Raw genomic sequence first — 24,339 nt, 5'->3', positions numbered from 1 at the left:
ATTTGGAGCATAGAATATTAACACTTTTAACTTTTTTTTTTTTTTTTTTTTGCTGAAGTCACATAAGAATAATTAGTATTTTTGCTGATATGTAATTTCTGTGTTGAAGTGCACAAAACAAAAATGAAATTCTGAATATTTGTGTTTTCTCCTTCTCTCCCCTCCTCCCTTCTTTCCTCCCTCCCTCACGTTCTCCCTCTCTCTCTCTCTCTCTCACAAACATACACAGAGCAGTGAGTGTAGGAAAATCTTGTATTAATGAATAAACATTTCTGCCTTCCTTTGAGACATTACTTATGTTTAGTTTTACTTTCAAACAGTGAAGCCTCTTATACAATATTAGCATGAAATTTTTTATTCAGTATACTTAATTTCAATTTTGGAATTCTAGGAGTCAATAATTGGTTTTGATGATAAATGTTATACCAAAATTGTCAAACGAAGAGTTTGCTTTGTATGCATTGAGTTGATTTATGTGTGTATGATTTGAAGAGAGGTAACCATGAGATTCTCTTGAAATTTTACTGAATTTTCTAGGTAACATGCTGTTTCCCCATGTTTATCCTTTCTTAGAATTCAGTAATAATGGTCCTTTAAAGAGAATTAAATGTATCCTTAACTTTTTCAAAATAAACTTTTAAAATCTCATCTGTGAAGAGTCTTAATTTGTAGACTAAAGTGCTTTTTTTCACTGTTACTTTTCTTCAATAAAACTCCCTAAAAAAACACTTCTTTTTCCTGTTAAGGGATACTTATGGGTTTGGTGGATAGGCATATAGGATTCTACTCTCTGAAATTACATTTAGAATTATAGAAGAATTTTTATGAGATTTGCTAGGGAGTCTACTACTAAAAAAGATTAAGTATATTCTAACAAAATAATAAACCCTTTAAAAATAACTTTCTTTATTTCACACCTAATGAGATTAATAGCCCCAAAGCGTACAGCAAAACAGTGTCTAAGCTGTCATCAGACCATTGCTGATATTTAACTTAAAAACTTTCTCTCAGACCTCAAAAGGATGAATGGTTAAATATTTGTTCTTAAGAACTTAACAGGGACCTTAAGATATAACAGCAGTTATTAAATAGCCTGATGCTTTCAACAAACTTGCATGTCAAATTTGGTCATTAAAGGCTGTAGCTTATCAGTTCACCATGTCTACTGATAAACAGTAGTAACTACACGGTCTTATTTTGAAATGAGAAATAAAAGGAATTGTTTATTTCTTACTGATAATTGAAGAAAATACCCTTATTCACAATGAGTGTATAAGACAGATGTCAAATTTGATGTTTTCCCCCCGAATTTTTGTGAAAAGATATAGTCACCATGTATTCAAGTCTTTACAGATGTCTTCCATCATGACATTTCATTTTACTTTGGACTACAAAGTGCCATTGTTGGGAGACACATTGACCATAAATAACATAGTCAGTTGATAGTTTTGGAAACTTTATTAAGAGGTCATCCTAAGGAAGAAAATTAGCGTGGGCGCCTCCCTGGCTGAATTAGTAGAACATGCATTTTTGATCTCAGGGTCGTGAGTTTGAGCCTCACATTGGGTGGAGAGATTGCTTAAATAAAAGAAGCATTAAGACCATTTTCTAGTATTGCCTTTAAAAAAAATTAGTATAGATTTAGTAATTATTTGCATTGGTGTGGGCTCAAAATTATTAGTGTCAGATGTGGGAAAGATTGAAAAGCAAAAGAGTAATAAGCAGGTTACATAATAGAAATCATAAATTTACACCAAGATGATAAACATCACTGTTATGAGTGGGTACTTGTGGCTTGAGATAAAGTTTCTAGTCTGCCATTATATGTTGACTCAAAAAGTGCTGTATCTCAATAAACTTAGATTGTCAGTGAAGATGATACGCTCTGAAAAACAGATCATTTACAAAAGACATAGTGATATCAAAGATATGTGTGAAGATTTTGAATAATTAAACCCAAAATTAATTTTTAAAATTTTCTGTGGGAAAATTTTGAGGTTGCAAATTCTCAAGAATAAGTGGTATATATTTCTTTAAAGTAAGTGGAATTATTGCATATGATAGGCTTTATTAAGTTTCTTCTCTTGCTTTTAGAGCCTGGAAGCAAAAATTTAATGTTATATTCTTATAGTTAGTTAGATTTATGACTTTTTCACATGACCCATTAGCCCTTCCTTAGTTGGTCTGTTTCTTTATCTTTATTGTTTCCTTCATTTTCTGTTTTCCACATAGGAGTTTCGTAAAGCTTGACATTTTCCAAAATATTACTCTTGATAAAAGCAATATTTTTGTTTAGGTGACAAACAGCATGTTTGGTGCTTCAAGAAAGAAGTTTGTAGAGGGGGTCGACAGTGACTACCATGACGAAAACATGTACTACAGCCAGTCTTCTATGTTTCCACATCGGTCAGAAAAAGATGTAAGTTAATCAGTTATATTGTGTTAACTCAGCAATGAATGTTTCTTTGTGGTTCTGGAAAAGCAGTATATGAATTGCAAAATACCATGTTTGGTTGAGTGACTATGTTTTAGGCACAGTGCTAGTCCCTGGGGATACAAAAATGATGAGCTTACATTTTAATGGGAGATAAAATGTCCTGTGATTCTGAAGTTGGGATATGGTAAAACTGGAAGCCCTAAAAGACAAGAGGTAAACATGGTATTACATCTAGGTCATCAGTTGTTTTTTTTAACTTGTTATTTTTATATTAAGTAGGCACATAGAGTAGAAAGCAGATTTGCAAGATTTAAAGATAAAATGGCAAAATTAAATGAAACTTTACCGTTGCTATGGAACCTTCAAGCTGTAATCATAAACTTTAGTTAGTAAGAGCATCTCCTGTTCAGCTGTAGGAATGCTACTATAGAAACATTTTTGAAGAACTATATTCAGAACATTGAAGCTGTTACATTATAGAGGTGTGGATTAAGTGCCTTGGAAGGCTAGTAGTTCTATAATCCCATTTGGAATGAAAGGATTTAACACAGCCAAGCCATAATTAGCAAATTGATAAAATATTTTTAAATAAATTGTTATTTTCAAATTCTTGTAAGCCTTTTAAAAACAGTATACATAATATACTGTAGTAGTCAAACCAATTACATTTTTGTACTTTGTATCCACACACCTTTTTTCTCCTTTCAACCCTTTTTATGAATTTGCTATTCCTAATTTCCCTACCTATATAACAATCTATTCTAGTTATTAAGCTATTGAGATTCTTACTTATGTTTAAAGCATTTATAAAATTCTAAAATACGTAAAAAATGCTCTCATTTTTCATTGAAGTTGATCATTAGTAAATCACTTCCTGTGTCTTAGAATTCACAGATTGGCTTAATTTAGATTTAGGATTTTGGTGAATTTTTTTCTCCTTCTGTTGTGCTGTTGCTCCCCTTTATTTTTATTTGAAAATTATTTCATTTTGTCAGTAATGTATCAGTTGTGTTATTAGGGCTCTTTTCAAAATATGTGGCGATTTTCTAATTAGTGTGCAGTTTAATAGCTCCTTGAATAATGTCATCTAATTAATTTTCTGTTGCTTTACTAACCATATAGCTATTTGTTCTTGGATGTAAATTATAATTGAATTTGTTTTTACTGAAGTTTCTATGTTTATGTGTTCCCGTGTTGATATTGTAGTTAAAGAATGTCATGTTGCTTGTAAAAACTATAAAGCTAATCTATGCATGTATTACTGTGATTGTATAATACAAGTTAAGTTTGATGGGAAAAATGGTAGTGGAATATTACTTATTGATGAAAAGTACTTATTCTGATTAGGAAGATACAAAGCTTTCAAACTGAAATCTGGAATAAAGTATGTACAGAGAATGACAGAGATGTCTTTCTTCTAGAGAGCAGAAATACTCTATATCAGAGGTTTTTAGTCAGAATGATTAAATACACTTATATATGTTGGTTATCGTTTCTGTTTAGTTGTCACAAAAATAACACAGGATGATTTTCTTTACTAAACTTTTTATATTAAGAAGGTAGAAAGACATAGAGATTAAGAATTTAGGGTCTAAAGCCTTACCCTTATGTGTATGGACCCTCGCTGGGCCTTTTGGCAAGAACTCCAAGCCTCAGCCTTTTCTTCTTTAAGCTGGGAATAATAATATAATAGCTACTTAAAAATTTCTGTTGCTGCTGATAGCTTTTTTGTAACAAAATAGTAAAGGGACAGTATTGCAAATTTTAGAAAACATGCATGAGAAGGGAGAAGAAAAATTACCCTTATAATTTACTGCTAAAATTTTAACTTAATACTTTAAATATTTTTATTTTTAAAATGTTATGTAAATCTCTGGGACATGTCTGCATATTTTCCACTAGAAAGTTTACCAGTTTCTACATTCATCAGCTATTACCTTTAAGTCTTTGCAATATACAAAAAAAGGCTTATTGTTTTAAAATACATTAAGACGGGTCCCTGGATAGTCAGTGGGTTAAGCATCCATCCTTAATTTTGGCTCAGGTCATGATCTTGGGGTCATGAGATGGAGCCCTTCAGGGGGTTCCATGCTAGGCATGGAACCTGCTTGAGAGTCTCTCTCTCCCTTTCCCTCTGCCCCTCTCCACCTTAAAAAGTACATAAAGATGTTGCTAAATTTACGCACACTCAGTAATGTATCTTTTGTATGTAGTTTGTATGTATATTTGTTTGTGTGTAGTTACTGGCCATTTGTATTTCTTCCTTTGTGGATTACCTATTTTTTGTGCCATTTTGTTTTCACTTGATATGGTACGTCTTGTTTATTTGTTAATGTTTTCTATAAATTAATGGTCTCTTGTACTTTGTTACAAATATTTTCCCAGGTTTTTCTGCCTGTAGTTTAGTGAGTGGTTCTTTAATATAAAAATATTTATCATTCTTACTAAATTTGACTCATCAGTCTTTTTATATTTGTGGTTTCTGTTTTTGAGATCATACTTAGACTTTTTCCATCTACTTTCTTCTAGCATTTTTGTGCCTCATTCTTCAGATATAACTTAGCTGCCTTAGAAAAGTATTTTGGTTGGGGTGCCTGGGTGGCTCATTCGGTTAAGCATCTGACTCTTGATTTTGGCTTAGGTCATGATCTTAGGGCTGTGAAATTGAGCCCTGTGTGGGGCTATGTTTTGGGTGTGGAACCTGCTTAAGATTCTCTCTCTCCCTCTGCCCCTCCCCCACCAACAATCTCTGTCTCTCTCTTCTCTCAAAAAAAAAGGTATTTTAGTTTAAGGTGTGAATATAATGGTGCCCATTTCTCTTCCCTGTATTCTTCCCCCACTTTCTCGGTGAGCATGTCCAATATCTAATTGTCCCAACATCAGTTATAATTTAGATCACAGGTTAGAAAACTTTTCCATAAGGGACCAGATAATAGTATATTATGTGGGTATTTATATAACCATTTAAAAAGTAAAAAAAAAGACCTACATGTACCTACAAATACAAGCAGTGTGCTAGGTTTGGCCTGTAGGAAGTAATTTGCTCACCCTTGAGTTAGAGCATTCATTTAAGGCTAATTGAAATCCTCCCTTAATATATTTTAATGTCTGATGTATTCTTGGGCCTGTTTCTCAACTCTTTTGTTCTGTTTCTCATACTGATTCTATGGCAGAACTACAACATAGTTGAATTGCTGTTGCTTTATAGACTGTTCGCATCTTAGGTAAGGTCTTTCACATCCTTTATAAACATTTATATTGCTGATTACCTTTTTTCAGAAGTCTAGGTCTCCTATTTCTGTTCTTTATGCTTTTTTAATAAGTAGGGTTTTATTTTTGTTACTTTTATCTGATTTGTTTTTTATTGATATAGAGAATACTTTGTGTGTGTGTTTATTTTATAACCAACTACCTAACAAAACTCTTAACTAGTTTTTGTTGAATGGGAACAGGAACATGGGCTCTGCAGGGCCTGCTATTTGATTTTATATCTCATTCACATGATGTACTAGCTAGTTGTCCTTGGGGAAGTTACTCAGTCTCTGTGTTTCAGTTTTTTCATTTATAAAATAGGAATAATAGTATATGACTCATGTCTGGTTATAACTGTATACAAAAGTTTTAGAAGACCAGATAGTAAATATTAAGTAAATTTTGCTACTAATATGAACAATAATAATATTATTCCATTTGATTCTTTTGTGTTTATTAACGTAGTTATATATATCATCTGCAGATAGCAATTATTTTATTATTTTATTATAAAAACAATTGAAGAAAAAGTTTTTAAACATAAATGAGTAATTTTGTAATTTTTTTCTCTCTGGGAACAGTGAGAAAATAATTTCAAATTCTAATTTATGATAAAAACTGGCCAGTGATTCGGTCTTTAAGCCACTTACAAACAAAATCCTGATTTACCTTATCCATAAAGTATAAAATATAACTCTGTCATATGCATGGTTGTAAAAGTATTTGGGAAGCTGTTCTTTATGTGACTCTATTAATTAAATTATGAAATAGTTATTCAGGGCTACTTCCCTTTCCAAGGCCTTTTATATCAAGAGATACCTGTATATCTTTGTATCTTTCTATAGAATGCTGAATTTGCTATTTGAAGTATACAGTTAGTTTTATAAATACTACAAATATGTTATTTAAATGTTTTTCAAGATTAAATCAGAGGCAGATACAGACTTGATTTCCTTTTTATCATAATTACTTCTTTTGGGGGACATTATAGAAAATTAAAAGCATTCATATAAGGTGTTAATAGACAACTCTTAGGGGGGATTATATAATTTAAGCAGCTTAGAGTTGTTGTTTTAAATATATTTGTATTTTAATTGCTAACACTTTAAAGTCCTGTGAGTCTGTGCACTCACTTTATTCTTAGGCGTAATCATTTTAAAGGCACAAACTTTTCCCTTGTTTTTATATATGCTGTCACATAAAATGTGACACCTTTTCCTTCCGTTCAAAAAAAACTCATTAAACTGGTAAGAGTAGACCACTTCCTTGTTTTGACAAATAGCAACATTCTATTGTTGCTCTTTGAATTCATACCTAGGTATGAATGCATACCTAGCTTTTTTTTTTTTTTTTTAATTTGACAAAGATCACAAGTAGGCAGAGAGGCAGGAAAGTGGGGAGGGAACAGGCTCCCCACTGAGCAGAGAGCCCTATGCGGGGCTTGATCCCAGGACCCTGAGATCATGACCTGTGCCTAAGGCAGAGGTTTAACCCGCTGAGCCACTGAGGCGCCCCACATACCTAGCTTTTGTACTTGTTAGCCTATAACAGTTATGACTGCTAGGATTTCTTTCAGGCCAATTAATAACCAATATTTTATAATGCAGATCTGTTACAAAATAAGGATACTTTTTTTCACCATTATTGTCATTGGCATGATTAGTATTTAACTGCATTTTGGAGTCAACGTTGGCTGACTCTCCAGTTCATTGCATTCACATTCCTTTCTGCATGAAGACCTTGGCACAGTTTTCCTGTTTGTTTTTCAGATCTTCACATGGTTCTCTCTCATTATATCCATGTACCTGTTAAAATACCTTCCCTAAGAAACCTCTCTTTTCCTAAGTAGCCTCATATATACTATGAATACCACTTCCACTGTATCCTTCTAGATTCTTTCTTGCATTTTTACAGTCATAACACCTCTTCACCTAAAAGTATGTATTCATCAGTTGTTTATTATCCTCTCTACTCCACTACAATTTAAGTTTAACAAGGGCAGGGACTTTGCCTGTCTGGTTTACTGATATGTTCTTAGAACCTATATATAATAATGTGCAGGAGATAGGGAGTCTGTTAAAGGGAGGGAAGGGAGTTGATACTGAAATATAATAGTTAAGATTATTTGCAGATGATATTATTTCCCTAAAAAACTCAAAAATCATCTTTAAAAATAGAAAATATGGGGGCACTTGGGTGGCTCAGTTGGTTAAGCGTCTGCCTTTGGCTCAGGGTTCCCGCATTAGGCTCTCTGCTTAGCAGGGATCCTGCTTCTTTCTCCCTCTCCCTCTCTGCCTGCCACTCCACCTGCTGTGCTCTCTGTGTCAAATAAATAAATCTTCTTTAAAAAATGAATGTATATAAATGTGGAGATTTTTATGACCGTGATAACCTAATAGAGTTAAATGTAAGTAAATCAGACTATACTCTAAAGAAACTGGAATTAAATGTCAAATCATTTGAAGGGAATGTTCTAAAAACCTTTGAAATTCATTGACATTCACAAAATCTTCAAGCTCAGTATTTTAAAGACAAAAGCCTATTTATAAAAAACAATATACTTAAAAGATCTATCAGATTGTGATATATGTACAAAAAGAATCATAAAATGTTTCATCTCAATAATAACTAAAAATTCATAGTTAGAAAATACTTTCTGTTATACTAGAAAGGTTCCTTTTTTTTTTTTTTAAGATTTTATTTATTTATTTGACAGACAGAGATCACAAGTAGGCAGACAGGCAGGCAGAGAGAGAGAGGAAGGGAAGCAGGCTCCTTGCCGAGCAGAGAGCCCAATGCGGAGCTTGATCCCAGGATCCTGGGATCATGACCTGAGCCGAAGGCAGAGGCTTTAACGCACTGAGCCACCAAGGCGCCCCAGGAGGCGCTTTTTTCATGGAAGGATAGCAGCTCTCTGAGGGGTCATTGAAGCAGTTGCTGGGGAACCATAATTAATGCAGACTTTCTAAAACAGTTTAGAAATGAGTACTGAAAGCCTTTTAAAAATGTGAACATTTCTTGAGCCACATGCCTTCCTATATATTGGGCTCTAACCTAAAATTTAGACAATATAATATAAAGATGTTCATTGTCATACTTTGAATGTGAATGTTAAATGCCCAATAGGAATTAATTACATTGACTATTTCAGCTTGTAGTACGCTTTTTTAAAATGCTCTTTTTAAAACTTAATGTTTTAATCAGAATTATTTGAAATATTGAGTTAAACCCATAATTTATTTTTGTCTGATTCATAAGGTACAAGGTCCTATGACTTATTGACTGTTTTTCTGACTGTTCCTGCCCTTCTTTTCTCCTTTCTTCTTTTGTTCTTTTTAATGTATTGTCTTCTTATAGTCTTTCTTTTTGAGTCAGTTAGATGTCATTGTGATGAGTGGTTTCATTTTTTAAACCATACTGTTTTTAATTTTAAAATGTTCTTCAGATTCTGTCCTAGGTTTAGAACTTCTTTTCCTTTGTAGGTTCTTTTTTTTTTTCTCCCTGTTTGTATATATGTTATAGTCAAAGTCATACTTTGTTATTTTTGTTTTGGATTAACAACAGAATTTAGAATTAGGTTATTACCACACCTTTAAGTAATATGATACAATGAATTGTTTAAAGGTTATTTAAAAACTTACTTCATTTTTTAATTGCTTTTGTGGTCAGGGAACTTTTATTTAACCAAACTTTCTTGTATTTTGAAGTAATTTGTTATTGAGAAAATACTTTTTTGACTAGACTGATTTTAATGTTTCCAAAATCTGTTTTAGGATTGAAGGTACATTTATTGGAGGGAATAATTGAGAAGTGGTCACTATTGGAAAGCACAGAATAATTGATACCTTTGTGTTGTTAATGGTTTGAGGGCAGGTCCCAGATTTGCTTATTAAGTTTTCAAATATATATATATATATATATATATATATATTTATGAAACAAAAAAAATTTAAACTTTTTTTGGTCATGGATTTCAGAGTTGTATCTAGTAACAGTGGAAATAATTTTTTAAATAGTTTCTAACTTACTAATTTTTCTTAACATTCTGTATAGTAAACCAAGGGTAAGTGGGCTTTTTGTTGGGTCATCATGGAATCATCATGAATCATGAATCACATTACTGTTTCTTCTAGTTGCTTCTTGGTTTTTGTTGTTGTCTGACTGCAGTTTATTTTATAGACTGTTTGAGAACTGAGGAAGAGTGTAATTGAAATGATGGTTTTGGATTGGGAACATAGTATCCTTGGTGGCTTCAGCGTTCTATTAATTATGTAACATTTAATTCTTTTCTGCCATTTCCCCCATCTATGAAGGATCACAAGCTCTGCTTATTTTACCTGAAATTTGTGATGATGAACTTCTTTCTTTAGTTTCTTAGACAAAAATTAGTATAAATGTAGGGTACTATGCAGTAAATTCCCCAGAGGTTGAATGACCCTTTGATTGCTGTTAAAAGAAGTCCTTCTTTGGGAGGAAAATTAGTGCAGCTGCTACCATATAGTGAGCACATACTATGTGCCATAGCTTATCCATTTAATCTTCACTTCAACTCTATTTGGTAGGTAGTATTATTTCCATCTTACAGGAAAGAAACAGAGGCCTGGCTCTCCCCTAGGTAAGTATCAGAACCAGGATTCAGACCTAAATTTTTTTTTTTTTTTTAACTCCAAAACTGAGCATATATTGCATTCCTACTGTAATGTGTCTCTTGATCTAAGGCTTTGATATTTCTCTAAGAAATTAATCTTTATATTAACTTTTAGTATGTAAATATGTAAGTTTTCTGTTGTCTGTTCACTGTAGTTATTGCTGTGCCATGGTGCATTTCTTGTGCATTTTCTTTGCCCTCTCATTTAGCATTTATATCCCATTCACATTCCTTCATTGTGTGTTAAATATATTTTTAGCACTGACATATTTCATGAAGCATGCTTTCAGTGTTTAAAAATGTATACCATTTGGAACTGGTTTAATAAATTATATATTTGCCTTTTTTACATGTTTTGAGGCAGTCATTTTAACATCTGTTTGCAAAAGTGATTAATGCTTATTTTACATGGATGCTTTGAAGGCTATAAACTCTGAAGTTTAACAAACTACTTTCATACGCCTATAAAATATTGTTCACTAACCTTCTCATGTACTCTCACACATAGAGAAAATGATAGTAGTTATTATGTCACACTGGTAAGTGGGTCACTCTCCTCCTCCTGATCACCAGTACTTGGCCCAGGGAGCCATGCCCTCTCTACCTTCATGTTGTGCCTCCCTCTCTTCGCTTCCTAGTGCTGAGAGGGTTGTTATCTTGGCACACCTGTAACTCCTTGTGGATATATAACCTTTGTGAGAAAGTAGACTAAAATGTCTGTTCTTTGGACTTACATATTCAGTAAACATAAATTTCTGAGAAAATTAAAATTTTAAGTGGTCCATTCTAAAGTGTGCACATTGTGGATCATTCTAAAACATACAATCATTTGCTAGTCTCTTTTGGAACCTGCTCTTTTACTTTCTTTGTAACTTAACAATGATAACAGAATATCATGATTTTAAGTGTTTTATATAAACCTTTTGCCTTCTGTCACCAACTAAAGCTTTACTGTATATTATACATTTTCTTTGATCTTGTTTTTGCAATTTGGAAAGGAGTCTTTAAGGTGCTTGAGATATTTCCAGTTACGTGGTTAACAGTAATGATGATTGTATCTAACAAAAGAACTTGATCAGGCATCAAATGTGTATTCTTTCAGTTTAATTGTTTAGATTGTGTACCCTCTGTATTTGAAAAGGAGTATTTATAAGGTTTGATGCTTCTTTAGAAAGTTTGTTATTTAGTTTTAAAGTAGTGTGTTACTTGGCCCTACCTCAGAAGAGTGATTTCTATCATTTGTTAAAACCACTGTTTTTTAAAACAACAACTTAGAATTTTGACATGAAAACAGCATGAAGTTTGTATTGTAAAACCTCTCGTTTGAATATTTCTCCTTCTGTTTTCCCAGTGATCAATGTCAGCACAATTCTTCACTGGAAACCAAAGTGGCCCCTAAGAGTTCCCTGTCTGGTGATTCTTACCCTCCTCCTTTTCCCTAAACTTCAGCCGTTTCAGCAGGTCTTGAAATACTGTTGCTTCTACCCCCAGAAGGCCCCTCTATTGTAGTTCCACCTTTGCTGTCCTGGTTTAGTGTCTTCCCGTTTCCATCCAGTTTTGCTTTGGAATTAATTCCCTGAAGCACAGCCTGATCAGGTCACTTCTTTCCTTAATACTGCTTTTTTCTTTTTACTGCCATAGTTGGTAGTCATCTGCCCTTTACATCTGGCCCCAGCATACTCTTTTTTCTCTCCCATTCTTCTGTGTTATGTCCACATGTTCATAGGGGTGTATGCCTCATCTCCTCTCACTAATTTTTCTTATTTTGTTTGTATTCAATCATGTCACTAACTTTTATCATACTTACACTCACTGCATATTCTCAGCCTGGAAGATTCCTTATCAGATGTTACTGCTCTGTAAAATATTTCAGTTACCTCACCCTGGTTTAGAATTATTTTCCTTTTGTGATACTTCAGATGATTTACCACATTGTGCCTTAGAGTATAATTAGGTGCATAATTCATTCTTTTCTTCTACTGGGTATGAAAATTTTGATGACATGGCCCAAGTCTTTAGTTAAATTGTCTTGGTGGTTACTTAATATAAGAGAGTACTTAAGCATGTATTTGCATGTATGTGCTTTAATTTAACTCAGTTTAAGTATCTACTTTGTGTATAGCACTGCACATGCAGTGCCAGTCTCTTTGAGGAAATAAAAAATATAGGTAACGTGTTCCATGAATATAACATGCCCTCAAAAAAGATGTGTATTCTATTAGGAAAAAAGGTGCTGATGCAATAAATTGAAAGGCACTGTTAAGTCCATGAAATCAGGGGGCACCTGGGTGGCTCAGTTGATTAAGCAGTTGCCTTCAGTCATGATCTAGAGTCATGATCTAGAGTCCCAGGATCTAGTACCACATCGGGCTCCCTGCTCGGCAAGGGGCCTGCTTCTTCCTCTGACTTCTCCCCTCTCGTGCTCTCTCCTCTCGTTCTTTAAAAAAAAAAAAAAAAAAGGTCCATGAAAGGGGCACCTGGGTGGCTCATTGGGTTAAGCCCCTGCCTTTGGCTCAGGTCATGATCTTAGGGTCCTTGGGTCGAGCCCCGCATTGGGCTCTGCTTAGGAGGTAACCTGCCCCACCCGCCCTGCCTGCCTCTCTGCCTACTTGGATCTCTGTCTGTCAAATAAATAAATATTTAAAAATAAAAAATAAAATAAAACATTTTTTTTAAAGTCCATGAAAGTCACATCACTCACTAACAGTATACATTATATACCATATCTATATATTTTTGTAAGTAATTTTGACTTGTCCTTTGGTATTTTGTCTTCTCTCCATTTATTATATGATTGTATGTTTGTTAGATTTTTCTACCCATTTTATACATAAACTATTTGCATATATAAATGTTGGGTAATATTTTTACAAAACAAAACTTGTCCAGGTAACTTTATTTTCAACTTTTCATAAACTGAATTTAGAATTTAGCTTAATATATTATCTAAAGATCAATAATTAGACTTATTTAAATTTATAGAGGCTAACTTTTTGAGTTACTGTCTTCATGTTTTTGTTAGCCTGTTTTTTTTTTGTTTTTTAAGTGAAGTAATGATGCTGCTATAGTTTCCTTTAGAGTAACTTGAAAGAAGAAACCTTGTAATCAGAAATTAGTTTTGTTTGTACATTTTTATTTTATCCAATTGTAATATTTTCTTAAGAAACATAGAATTTTATGTTTAATTTAAAATAAATTATGTAAATTTATTTTATGTTATGTTTATTTTATTTTATGTTTTTTTGAAGAATGGGAAATGTGGTTTGGCTCTCACATACTATGTGTTGTACAGATTCATAACGTGTAAATGTATTGTCTTGTGTACTTTCTTTATGCTCTAATATAATTAATTTGTTTCTAGATGCTGGCATCACCATCTACATCAGGTCAGCTGTCTCAGTTTGGGGCAAGTTTATACGGGCAACAAAGTAAGAATTTTGTATTTATTCTGGGATGCTTTATTTAAGGAAAAAAATAGCTACAAAATAAAGAACAACCAGTGCTGCCCCTTCTGGGTCAATTCTAGGATTTAAAAGGAAAGATTTTTAATTTTCAGTTTTCCTTATTTCACTTAACATAGGAAAACCTCATTATTTCAGACCTTTTCTAATTCAAAATTTGTTATTATTTGGGTATAGGAAAGACTGGAAGTTATTTTTACATCGTTTGTATCTGTATGTTCCTTTGCAGTACAATGTTTTTGAAGAATTTGCTAAACAAATAAAAAAATAGACCTCCTCTATGTTTTCAGTTAGAGGAAGTTAAACCTTTTTGTTTGGTCAGTTAAATGGGTGGTTTTGGCCTTTTTATTAATGAAGGACCATTACTTAACAGTCTGCAAAATGCTCTTTGTTTAGCAAATATTTCTTCTTTTAGTTTCGCTCATCTGGATATAGAATATATGTTTTTGACTCACAGTTTAATGCTTTTTCTACATATAAGATTTTATTTCTTTTTAAGTACTGTAATGCTGTTATAGCGCTTAGCACAGTGCCTGGCGCATAGTAAGCGCTCAATAAATGTTTGCTATTATTATCACATAAAATTTTTATAAAACTAAGTTATAAAATCTTCCTGTTTTTTCCATTAATTTTCCAAACTGTTAAATATTAATAAGATTTTATTATCTCTGTTAATGTCAGAGACTGCTGATCTCTCATCTGTTAACAGAAGGAGAGTATTAAAAGGGATATAAATTCCCATCCAAGATTATAGGACATAGAGTAACTGGAAAAAACAATCTGATGACTGAGTATCTTAACCAGCTTCAAATAAAAATCAGTTATTTGATTTGGAACCCTTTTCTAGTATAATAAAATAAAGTTTTGATAGGTATCAGAATAGTTTGTCAGACCACTTTATTCTTTAGATTTATTTTGAAGCTTAATAGGGGGAAGAAATGTACTATGTTAGACAAATATAGCTTCCATCTACTTTTTTCTTCCTCCTCATTTTGCTGTGGTGTGCAATTTTGTTAACACATTAGTAAATAAAATCATTAATTGGTTACAAATATTAGCAGTTTTCCTCTAATTAAGTGGAAAACATTTTTTAAAAGCTTTATATTGCATTAAAGAGGTGTTGCTTCATTTATTCACAAATGTTTATCCTAATTGTTGAGGGGATATTATTAGCTAGTTATTTGCTTCATTTAGCCTGTGTTTTAGTACGAAACCTACTACTTTCACCTTCCTGGGCAACCCTTATTATGAAAATACCTAGTAATTTTAAAGCTACCCTTTATTTCTATAGAGTAACTGCAAAGAACTTCCTTTGTTTTCTTTTTAAAACCCAGAATTTATCGCAACAGAAAATAGATATGGAATGGAGAAAAATTATATTTGAGAAGCTAAGGTTATTTTGTGAAGGAGGATGGCAATTATTTTACAATATAATCAGCCATATGGACTTCTAGAATCTGATGTCATTTTTTAACCTGCAAATGTGAAATTGTAATTGGGCTAAGATATGGAATGGGTTAAGTTTGAAATATAGTTATTTTATTGGTATTAGATATAGCTTCTTAATTTGTGTAAAATGATTGTGCTGATTATTAGGGATATACAAAGATTAGTAAATGAGCAAAGTTATTTTCATTAGAAAAAGTATTTTAAGGTATTCAGATTAAAAAGAAATCACATATGACAGATAAATTTCCTTTTGGAATTTAGTATATTAAGTGACTGTATTCCTGTAGCAGTTGTAATCAGCATTTTCAATGTACAGTTTAGTCTTTTAACTGACAGTGTAGGTATTAGTCTACAGAAAAATTGAATCTTAGGTCAGTTGGAACTGAAATGTGTCAAGTCAGGGTACAGTTACTCCTTTCCAGGGTTCAGATGTAGAAAACTGCAACTAATGAAAAAAGACAAAGGCTGGATTCCCAGTCTCTCCTATCTGTTAGGACACACCCTAGGGCCAAATAGCTGTTAGCTGATGAGTACTCTGAACATATACCTTGTCAGAGAGAGCACCAGCTACCCTGTGGGACTTGAGGGTCCGGGTTTCAGTAGTATAAATTAGAATGATAAAACTGGAGGAGCTAACTGTCATAAAGGATGGAGAGGTAGAAGGAATAGCAGGTGGGAGAGGTTAGTGATGTTATTCTTATGGCAACAAATTGTAATTGTACATTAGGTTTGATACAACTGAATGTTCTTTTACTTCACAAGTGTATTGAATACTACCATTAACTCTGTATTCAGATTGGCAAAGTTCAGTAGGAATTTTTACCATTAAAATAGGGGTCTACTATCTGTTTTGTGTTCTTGAGATTAAACAAGGGAGGACGTTCCTCTTGGAATGGATACAGAGCTGCTGAAACTTAGATTTTGCCAGATTTGGGTGGAAGTAATTGTGTGATATATAAGGGTGCCTAGAAAGTGCTGCACTAGGGGCTTATATGATTACAGATCCCCATATAGTCCAGTTGTATCCAAGTATGAAACTGATTTTTCATCTAGACATTCATGTGAATACAGTGCACCAAATGATAACTATAGAAGCCATTGAACAAAATCTTACATTCAAGTTACATGATGTTTTCTACTTGTTTTCTTTGCAAGTGTGCATAAGATTTTAGGTGTACCTTATAAGTTTAAAGACCCCTTTGGCTCCCCAAAGCTTGTACTAGATCAGAATTAATTGGGAACCAGGAATTTAATCTCTCCTTGATATTCAGTGCATTAAAATTAAGTGGTAATAAAGTTGGGGTCACTTTTACTTTTTTACCAACAGGATTTAGAGCCTTAGAGTTTTGGAGAAAAGGGCAACTATTATTTACTGAGTGCTTCCTGCATGCCTACTGTCTTATAGGCACATAGGTTAACTAGCCGTCAGGATGAATCCATGATAACGCACTTGTACCTGAACTCTCAGAGGACCCAGTCATCTAGCTGGGGAAAGAAAGAAACTTGTCTTTCTGGGATCTGGACTCCCAGCTTGAGAGCAGTGGCATATTCTCACACTTAGCAACATTTATTTGGCCTCCTCTTTTAACAACACTGAAATGAGTTTTGTGGAGAACCAGAGCACAGGTGGGGTGATTCAGAAGTGATGCTACTGATAGTGTGGTTAGGCCAGTGACAGATTTTAGTAGCTTCAAGAAATTATAGGAACATTTAATAGATACTTGAATTAATATTCTGGGAGTTCTTGCTCTCAAGAAGCACACGGTATTAGTTTGGGAGGTCAAGACATTTGTATATAAAATGTTTATAACCGCCTACAGTGTTGATACATAGGTTGAAAGGTATCCTACTGAATTGGTTGGACAGACTTAGGGTTTAGAGAGAAGAGCACAGTGAGCTACAGTGGTAAGGAAAAGCTTCAAAAAGGAGTTTAATAGATACTTACTGAGTGCTTACCATATAATGGCATTATGCTGCATAGTGGTAGAGGCTCTTTCCTGCCGTCCCTGTACAGAATACATACTGCTATTCTGTTGCCACGTTTGTTCATTGCAGGTCTTCCTTTGCTTTTGTATCCTTAGTATTCTGTACATGACAGGCGCTCAGAAATGTTTATTGAATGCATGATGAGCAAGATATGGTTCCTACATGTAACGTAGATAAGTGCACAAGTTATTTTCCTACAGAGCAAAGGAAGTGGTAGAGTTTTCTGGACATTTCAGAGGTGGTAGTAATCACATATTTTGGAGAATAATCAGGAAAGGATTTACGGATGAAGTCATGCTTGTCATTGGCCTTGAAGAGACTGGATAAGGTTGTTCTAGTAGTGGAAACAACACCCACAGCATGGGGTAGATTTGGGAGTGGTCTGGTTTATCAAGGCAAGGGAAACTTAACTAGGCTGTTGATTGATTTCATTCAAGTACAGTCTTTACAATACTGTGGGACATTTCTCAAGATTTTTACCACTTTCCAAGGTCAAGAACAGAGCTATAGCATACAGTTTTCCCATAGAAAACAGTGATTTTCTGGTGAAAACCATTAGTTCATTAGACTGTAATCTTCACCTTCACCTTTAGGACCACCTGTTGACTTACTCTATTTTTTTTTTTTTTTTTTTTGCATAGGCATTTTTCACATTCCACCCCAGCCACTTCCCCAAGACTAATAATTATGTATTTACTGCGTGTCAGGTGCTATTTTAAATATTTTATGTGAATCAGTTCATTTAATCTTCACATCTATCCCGAAAGAGGTTAAGGGATTTGCACAAGGTTTTACAGGCAGTAAGTAGTAGAGCCAGGATTACATTACCTAGTAAGTGTAACTGTGTTAACATGAGAACAGAAGTTTCTTTGAAACCTGGATCGTACATACTGCTTACTGAATGTCATGATCCTAGAGGGCCATTAGCACATAGTAGAAACAACAGATGTTTAAATCCACAGATTTCAAGGGTCTACTGACCAGAGCATTAGGGTAGTATTTAGTTAGCTACCTCTACCATGAGTGAAATACTATTCCAAGAGCTAAGAGAATGGCAAATAATCAAAGATCTTGTTTTCTTGGAGCTTACATTTTAATGAAGAAAGAATAATCATGCAGATAACTAAGTAAATAAGATGATTCTAGTAAATACTATAAAAATCAAGTCAGATTAAGGGATTGAGCAGACAAAGAGGCTATCTTCTGAGGAGGTGGTATTTGAATGAAAACCTCAGTGTTGAGAAAGGGAAATCTTTGGAAAGATCTGATAGAGAGGTTTTTAGGTACAGACAACAGCAAATGGGAAAGTGCTTACTCATGAGAAAGCAAGAAGGAACTGAATGTATTACAGGAAGAGCGAGAAGGCTAGTATAGTGAACAAAGAAAGCATAAGGTTAATGGAGTACCAGGTGTCAGATCATGGAGTCTTGTAATGATTTGGTAAAGAATTTGGGTTTATTCTAAGTTTAACGGGAAGGATTTTAAGATACAGTTTCATTTTAAAAAGACCACTTTGCTCTGTAGCAAATGGACTAGGACATATAATAAGAGAGAGCAAGACTAGGCTAATGCTTCAGTAGTCTAGGCAAGAAAATAGGGTGATGTGGACTGCGGGTAGAGGTGTTAAGAAGTGGTCAGATTTGGGATATTTCAGAGGTAGAGCTAATATTATTTGGTGGTAGAGGATATGAAAGAGAGAGACTTAGGATTTCTTAGGTTTGAGATCTGCATTACTTGGTGAATGGGTGACATGAATCTGTAATGGCAACTTAGGTTGAGGAGTACAAACTATACTTAGGAGCTTCACATGGATGTTCTATAGGTAGAGTGCCATTTGCTGTAAAGATCTACCCAAGCGTTTGCAGGTACTCTTTCCCAGTTCTAACATAACATCAGCTTTTCCTAGTTGAGGATGTTGAAGCCGGTTAACTCCATCCATGTATCTTGTCATGTACATCCCTTAGTACTCAAAAGCAAACTCACTCCTCCCCCAGGCATATCACTTGTCCTTCTCTTCTTTTATCTTGCCATTTTCAGTCTCAGCTGTTTCAACATTTTTACCTTCCTGATCCCTTCTCATCACCACCACCAAGTACCTGACTAGGTCTCTTTCATTATTTAATTCATATACTATGTCCTCCAGGAAACATTTTCTGATTCCAAATCCATTTTACTTTCACATCTGAGTTAGTGGTCTCTCCCATATTCATCAGAGCACACTAAACATGTGCTGTGTGTAAACAGCTGCATCATGATTTTTTTTTTTTTTTTTTTTTTTTAAAGATACTCTTCTGTATTTCTATAGGATGAGAGAAGGGGAAGTATTCCAGGTGAGGAGACAGATACAAATAAAAGTGCAGGGACAGATTTGGAGAGAGGACCAGGGAAAGGAGGAAGATAGTAAGTAAAATATGTGGTATATAAAAAGAGCTTATATTGGAGTGAGTATAATATTAATTAGGAAGAGATATGTCAGTTCTATCTCAGTAAAGCTAGGATCCAAACAAACAAACAAACAAACAAACAAAAACCCCAGAGATTAGAAGAATCTTTTCAGTCCTGACAGAGAAGTTTAAAAGACTAAACTGTGATTGAATATAATATTAATGGGCAGTGGTTCTTAACTCTGGCTATACCCCTAAAAACACCTGGAGAGTTTTTTGTTTTTTTTTTTAATCTCTCTAGTCATGAATTGCCAGCGTTCAGACTGAATGACAATTTCTAGGCGTGGGACCCGACATTAGTGTTCCACAGGTGATGTAAAAGTTAGCAACTACGATAAGAAGTGGAAAGTAGTTGGTCGGAAAAAGGATGAAAATAAGAGTTAAGAAATTGGATTGTTACTTTTATTCTTCATTGTGATTTTTGGCAAGTAACTTAATTCTTGATGTTCTTTATCTGTAACTTAGTTGGATGATCTCTGGAGACTTTTCTATCTCTAAAATCCTTTGATTTTAATGAAGGAAAATACTTAAAAAATGTTACAGAGAAGATTAAGCAGCTGAGTACGGGGCAGATTGGAGTAAGATGTGAGGACAGGTTGGAGGTTAGAAGGTTTAGTTGTTCATCAGTGTGGACAGGACAGTGGGTTCCTAGGATAAACTAGTTGCTTTGGAAATAAATAGAAGGGGGAGTGTGTGCTTTAAGCCCTTTGGCAGCAGTTAGGGACTTTCTCCTTCAGGAGACTTGATTTGAGTATTCAAGGATTTGGTTGCTGTGATTGGATTTTTTCTTATAACTTATATTATTAATATTGTTTTTAGCAAAAGATTGAATAAAGAAGGCATAAGATATTTAAGGGATGTGCTGTTAATCAGTTTGTATGGTGGGAATAATTCATGGAAGCATTTCTTAGATCCTATTCCTTTGGATTTCTGAAAAATGGTCAATTAATTCAGTTCATTCTCTGTTTAGCACCCTGCCAAATTAGAGGTAGGAATCTACTTCGAGTATGTTCATATATTTCTCCTAATACTGTATTATTCTTCATTAGCAGTTTGTCCGGTTGAAGGAAAAATTTGATTCAGAACTATAACCTTTTTAGCTACTTTTTAGCTTTTTTGTTCAACATTTATTCCTCATTTATATTTTTTACCTGTTGTGATTATTTTATGCCGGATTTTTTTATGAGTCTTTTCCCCCTGGTATTCTCTTTTGGCTTGCATGTCTTCTTCTTGGTAAAATATTTTGGAGATGATTTTCTGTGATTGTTTCTAAATATATTACTAAAAGAGTAAAGTTCTGTCTTTGACCTTACCCAATTATAATTGTTAGATTCAAGTAACTCAAATTTAAAGATTTAGTGTATTTTGTTTCCTAAAAATAAATCTTTGTATGTTCCTATCAGTGATACTCTTCATGCTTTAAAAGAATTCGGTTTTTAATTGAATTTGGACTAGCTTTTTAAGGTATTTAAATCTTGATGATCCTGTTTGAAATTGATGTACTCCTTTTTTTCATACCTCCCTAGTTCAACAAAATGCAGTTCAGACTGTTTGAATTTATTATTAGCTGTTTTATGAAATCGAGTGTTGAAGGAAAAATAAAAGTAGACACTAATCTTTGAGTTTATTTCATACTGTCTTCCTCCATTCTCAGCACTATAAATGAGCTCATTTGCCAGTCCCTAATTGATTACATAAATAATCATACATTCTTGTTTTCATCTCCAAAAGTTTTTTGCTACGGATAATCTCTAGTTACTCTGAAGTTCTAGATTTTCATAATACAACATAGAATAATATGTATATGAAGGATTAAAGTAAATCTCAATGAGTTTTGTAAGGCATTGATTATTAGAAAACAGCCAGAGGGTACTAGATTTTTGGGAAGTGTATATTTATTTAAAATGATAAAGTTATGAGAGTGAAAAGGAAAGGGAAAGTAAAATTAGGAGAAAGAAAACTTGAACAGGTATAAACAAGAAAGGGAGAAGGAAAATGGAGGGAAGAGACCAGGAAATGGAGGTTTAGAAAAAAATTTGAAGTAAATATTTTAAAAAAGAAAAAGAAAGCAAGAGAAAACATAAAATAAGCAAGAGGTGTTACAAATTGGTAGACACAAAGGGTGATCACTTAGTGTTCTGTGAGGCTCCCATAAGGCTGCTGTGAAGAACACTAGGAGTTAAGAGATCTAAATTCTAGTCTTGGTTCTTTGTGTCACCTTGGAGAAGGCAGTTAACTCATCTGAGGCTCAGATTCCTCATCTGTAAAATGCGAACATTGGACTAGGTGATCTTTAAGGTCCCTTCTGGCTCTAAAATTGTATATTTCTTGGTGTGGTCAGTAATTGTGTGAAACACATTCCTGTGGTTAATTCGCAGCTGTTGCTGATTTTAGGACAGCATTATTTGGGGAGAAGGATATAAACTCCCCAAGGGTAGGAGCTTTTCTGTCTTGTTCACTGCTGTATCCCCAGCAGCTAGCACAGTGCTTGGCACATAGTAGGCACTCATTAAATGTTTATTGAATGCATATGAAAAGTATCACTTTGGTGGTTCACTGTGGGAGCATCTAGAGGGCAATCAGGAAAACTAGAGTGGCTTAAGAGAAAGACTGATTTCTTCTGAAGAATCTTATATGGCTAATTTTTCATCTCATTTTTCCTTATTGTGTCCCAGATTCAGAGAACTCATTTGCACCTAGTGGTGCATTCACGGTCACGAAACTTGTAGGGACCAGACATACATATGATGAACTAAACCAGCATATAATCTAGGCCAGTTCATTCCCTTCCTGTCATTGAAAGAAAGGTAGAACTAACCTCTCGTCCTAGTGGAACCTGACTGAAAGGAGTACACCTAGTACACAGAACATAGTAGCTACATTGAGTTGGATTTATTGGGTTCATTCAGTTGAGAAGCAAAGGTAGACTATAAGTTGAGTACCATGGCTGGCAGATTCCAGTGGTATTTTTGTGGCCCACTGCTGTCCTTAGGTTAGGTATGACATTGTTATGCCAAAGGTAAATGTTACAAAAGTACTTGAAGTAAACCATTCAGAACATATATATACACACCAGTTTTTGGAGGTCACAGTTTCAAAATACTCAGGTCCTTGAAATTCTTGCTTTTGGAATTAGATCAGAAACGGAAGAAAAAAGTCACTTTAAATCCCTAGCACTAAAGTAACTATGTATTCATTTGCTTTTCATCTTACCACTTTTATTTAACTTCCGGTTAGGAGTAAGTTTTGTTGATTGATAGGCTGTTTCACAACTGACTAGAAACAGAAAGCACTGAAGAGGGTGGGTCAGGAAGTGGAGGCATCCATAGGCAGATATGATAACTGGTGACAGCTGGACATCCTTACTGTGAGGGATGAAAGGGGTAGGAAGGATATCTAAAGATCTAGAATATTAGATATCCATGGCATTTATGAATCATTAAGAAATCAGTAATTTATATTTCATATTAATAAAAGGAAATATATCATACATATTTGAAATATTTATCCCAATTTTTTTTTATGTTTTATATCTGAATGGTGAAACTTAAGTAGTCTGTAAAATATACCTATTGGAACACATCCATTCTTTTGCATCTCTCCCCAGGAGTACTAGATAAATGGAAGGTTGCTATACTTTGAAAACTTAAATGTTTTAAATTCCTGTCTCTTATAGTATCAGGTTGAGATTTTTAGCAGTTGCTGACATTTTATGTTGGGTTTGTAAAAAATTATAATGTTGAGAAATACGTATGTATAAATAGTAGTAGAGATTTCTTAAATGCATTTTAAAAGGATCATATAAAAATCAAAACTACTTCAGCAAAGTGGGGTTAAATGTCTGTGTACCTCAGTTATGATTTTAAAACATAAAAACACAAGATTGCAAATTTCTTAAAGCCATATTTGTACAAAATGTTTTCATTGAAACAAGTCATCTAATTTGTTAAAACCATTGGCAGACATAGTTTATTGTAAAATAGAAATATGAACAGAAGATAGAAATATGAAGGCAATATCCACTCTTAATATTAAATTTCAGATTAGAACATTTTTGTTAAAATCAGAGTCCATTTGGAGTGAATTGAATATATCCATTAAAAATTTGCATACTATATTACATGTTAGGTCATTTAAAAATGTTTTAAATTGCCAACTCCAGAAGATGGATAACAATTTCATTCCTGATGGCAATGAATTTCCTTCTTCTGAATTTTTTTAATAGGTGCACTAGGCCTTCCAATGAGGGGGATGAGCAACAATACCCCTCAGTTAAATCGCAGCTTATCACAAGGCACTCAGTTACCGAGCCACGTCACGCCAACAACAGGGGTACCAACAATGTCACTTCACACGCCTCCATCTCCAAGCAGGTATTTATTGATGGACCAGAATATTTCTCAAAATGTATCTTTGTAGAGTAAGCAAGCATTTTAGTTTTTTAATAAGATAACTAATTATTTCATTTTTCTGGCTCAGTGCCTTTCACTGAGGAAAAGAAAGTTAATACCCTATGCTCATTTTATTTCACTGCAAATTGATAAGGATAGTGTAAGATGTTTTTATCATGCTTCTAGCATACTGGTTGTCAGCGGGGTGGGTATCAAGGGTTAATCACCACCTGGGGAGCTTTTTCAGAAGTCAGCTCTTCCTCAAAAGATG

The 24,339-nt window shown here is 33.9% G+C and overlaps 1 protein-coding gene across 10 annotated transcripts in view; it reads left to right on the top strand.

Moving 5' to 3' along the window:
* Positions 1-24,339, top strand: part of CNOT2 (CCR4-NOT transcription complex subunit 2) — a 119,320-nt gene that overhangs the window by 71,016 nt on the left and 23,965 nt on the right. For 8 of the 10 annotated variants that reach the window (XM_032854807.1, XM_032854811.1, XM_032854808.1 and 5 more), the window contains 3 exons: positions 2,297-2,419; positions 13,699-13,765; positions 23,903-24,050. In XM_032854807.1, the coding sequence (XP_032710698.1) occupies positions 2,297-2,419; positions 13,699-13,765; positions 23,903-24,050 (338 nt within the window). Of the gene's footprint in view, positions 1-2,296; positions 2,420-13,698; positions 13,766-23,902; positions 24,051-24,339 lie in introns of those variants that run through there. The other 2 variants (XM_032854815.1, XM_032854813.1) reach the window with 2 other exon arrangements.

The sequence above is a fragment of the Lontra canadensis genome, unplaced genomic scaffold (genome assembly GCF_010015895.1).
Source record: "Lontra canadensis isolate GAN:19392208 unplaced genomic scaffold, GSC_riverotter_1.0 scaffold9, whole genome shotgun sequence".
In the NCBI taxonomy this organism is placed as follows: domain Eukaryota; kingdom Metazoa; phylum Chordata; class Mammalia; order Carnivora; family Mustelidae; genus Lontra; species Lontra canadensis.
This window is presented reverse-complemented; position numbering and strand designations above follow the sequence as displayed.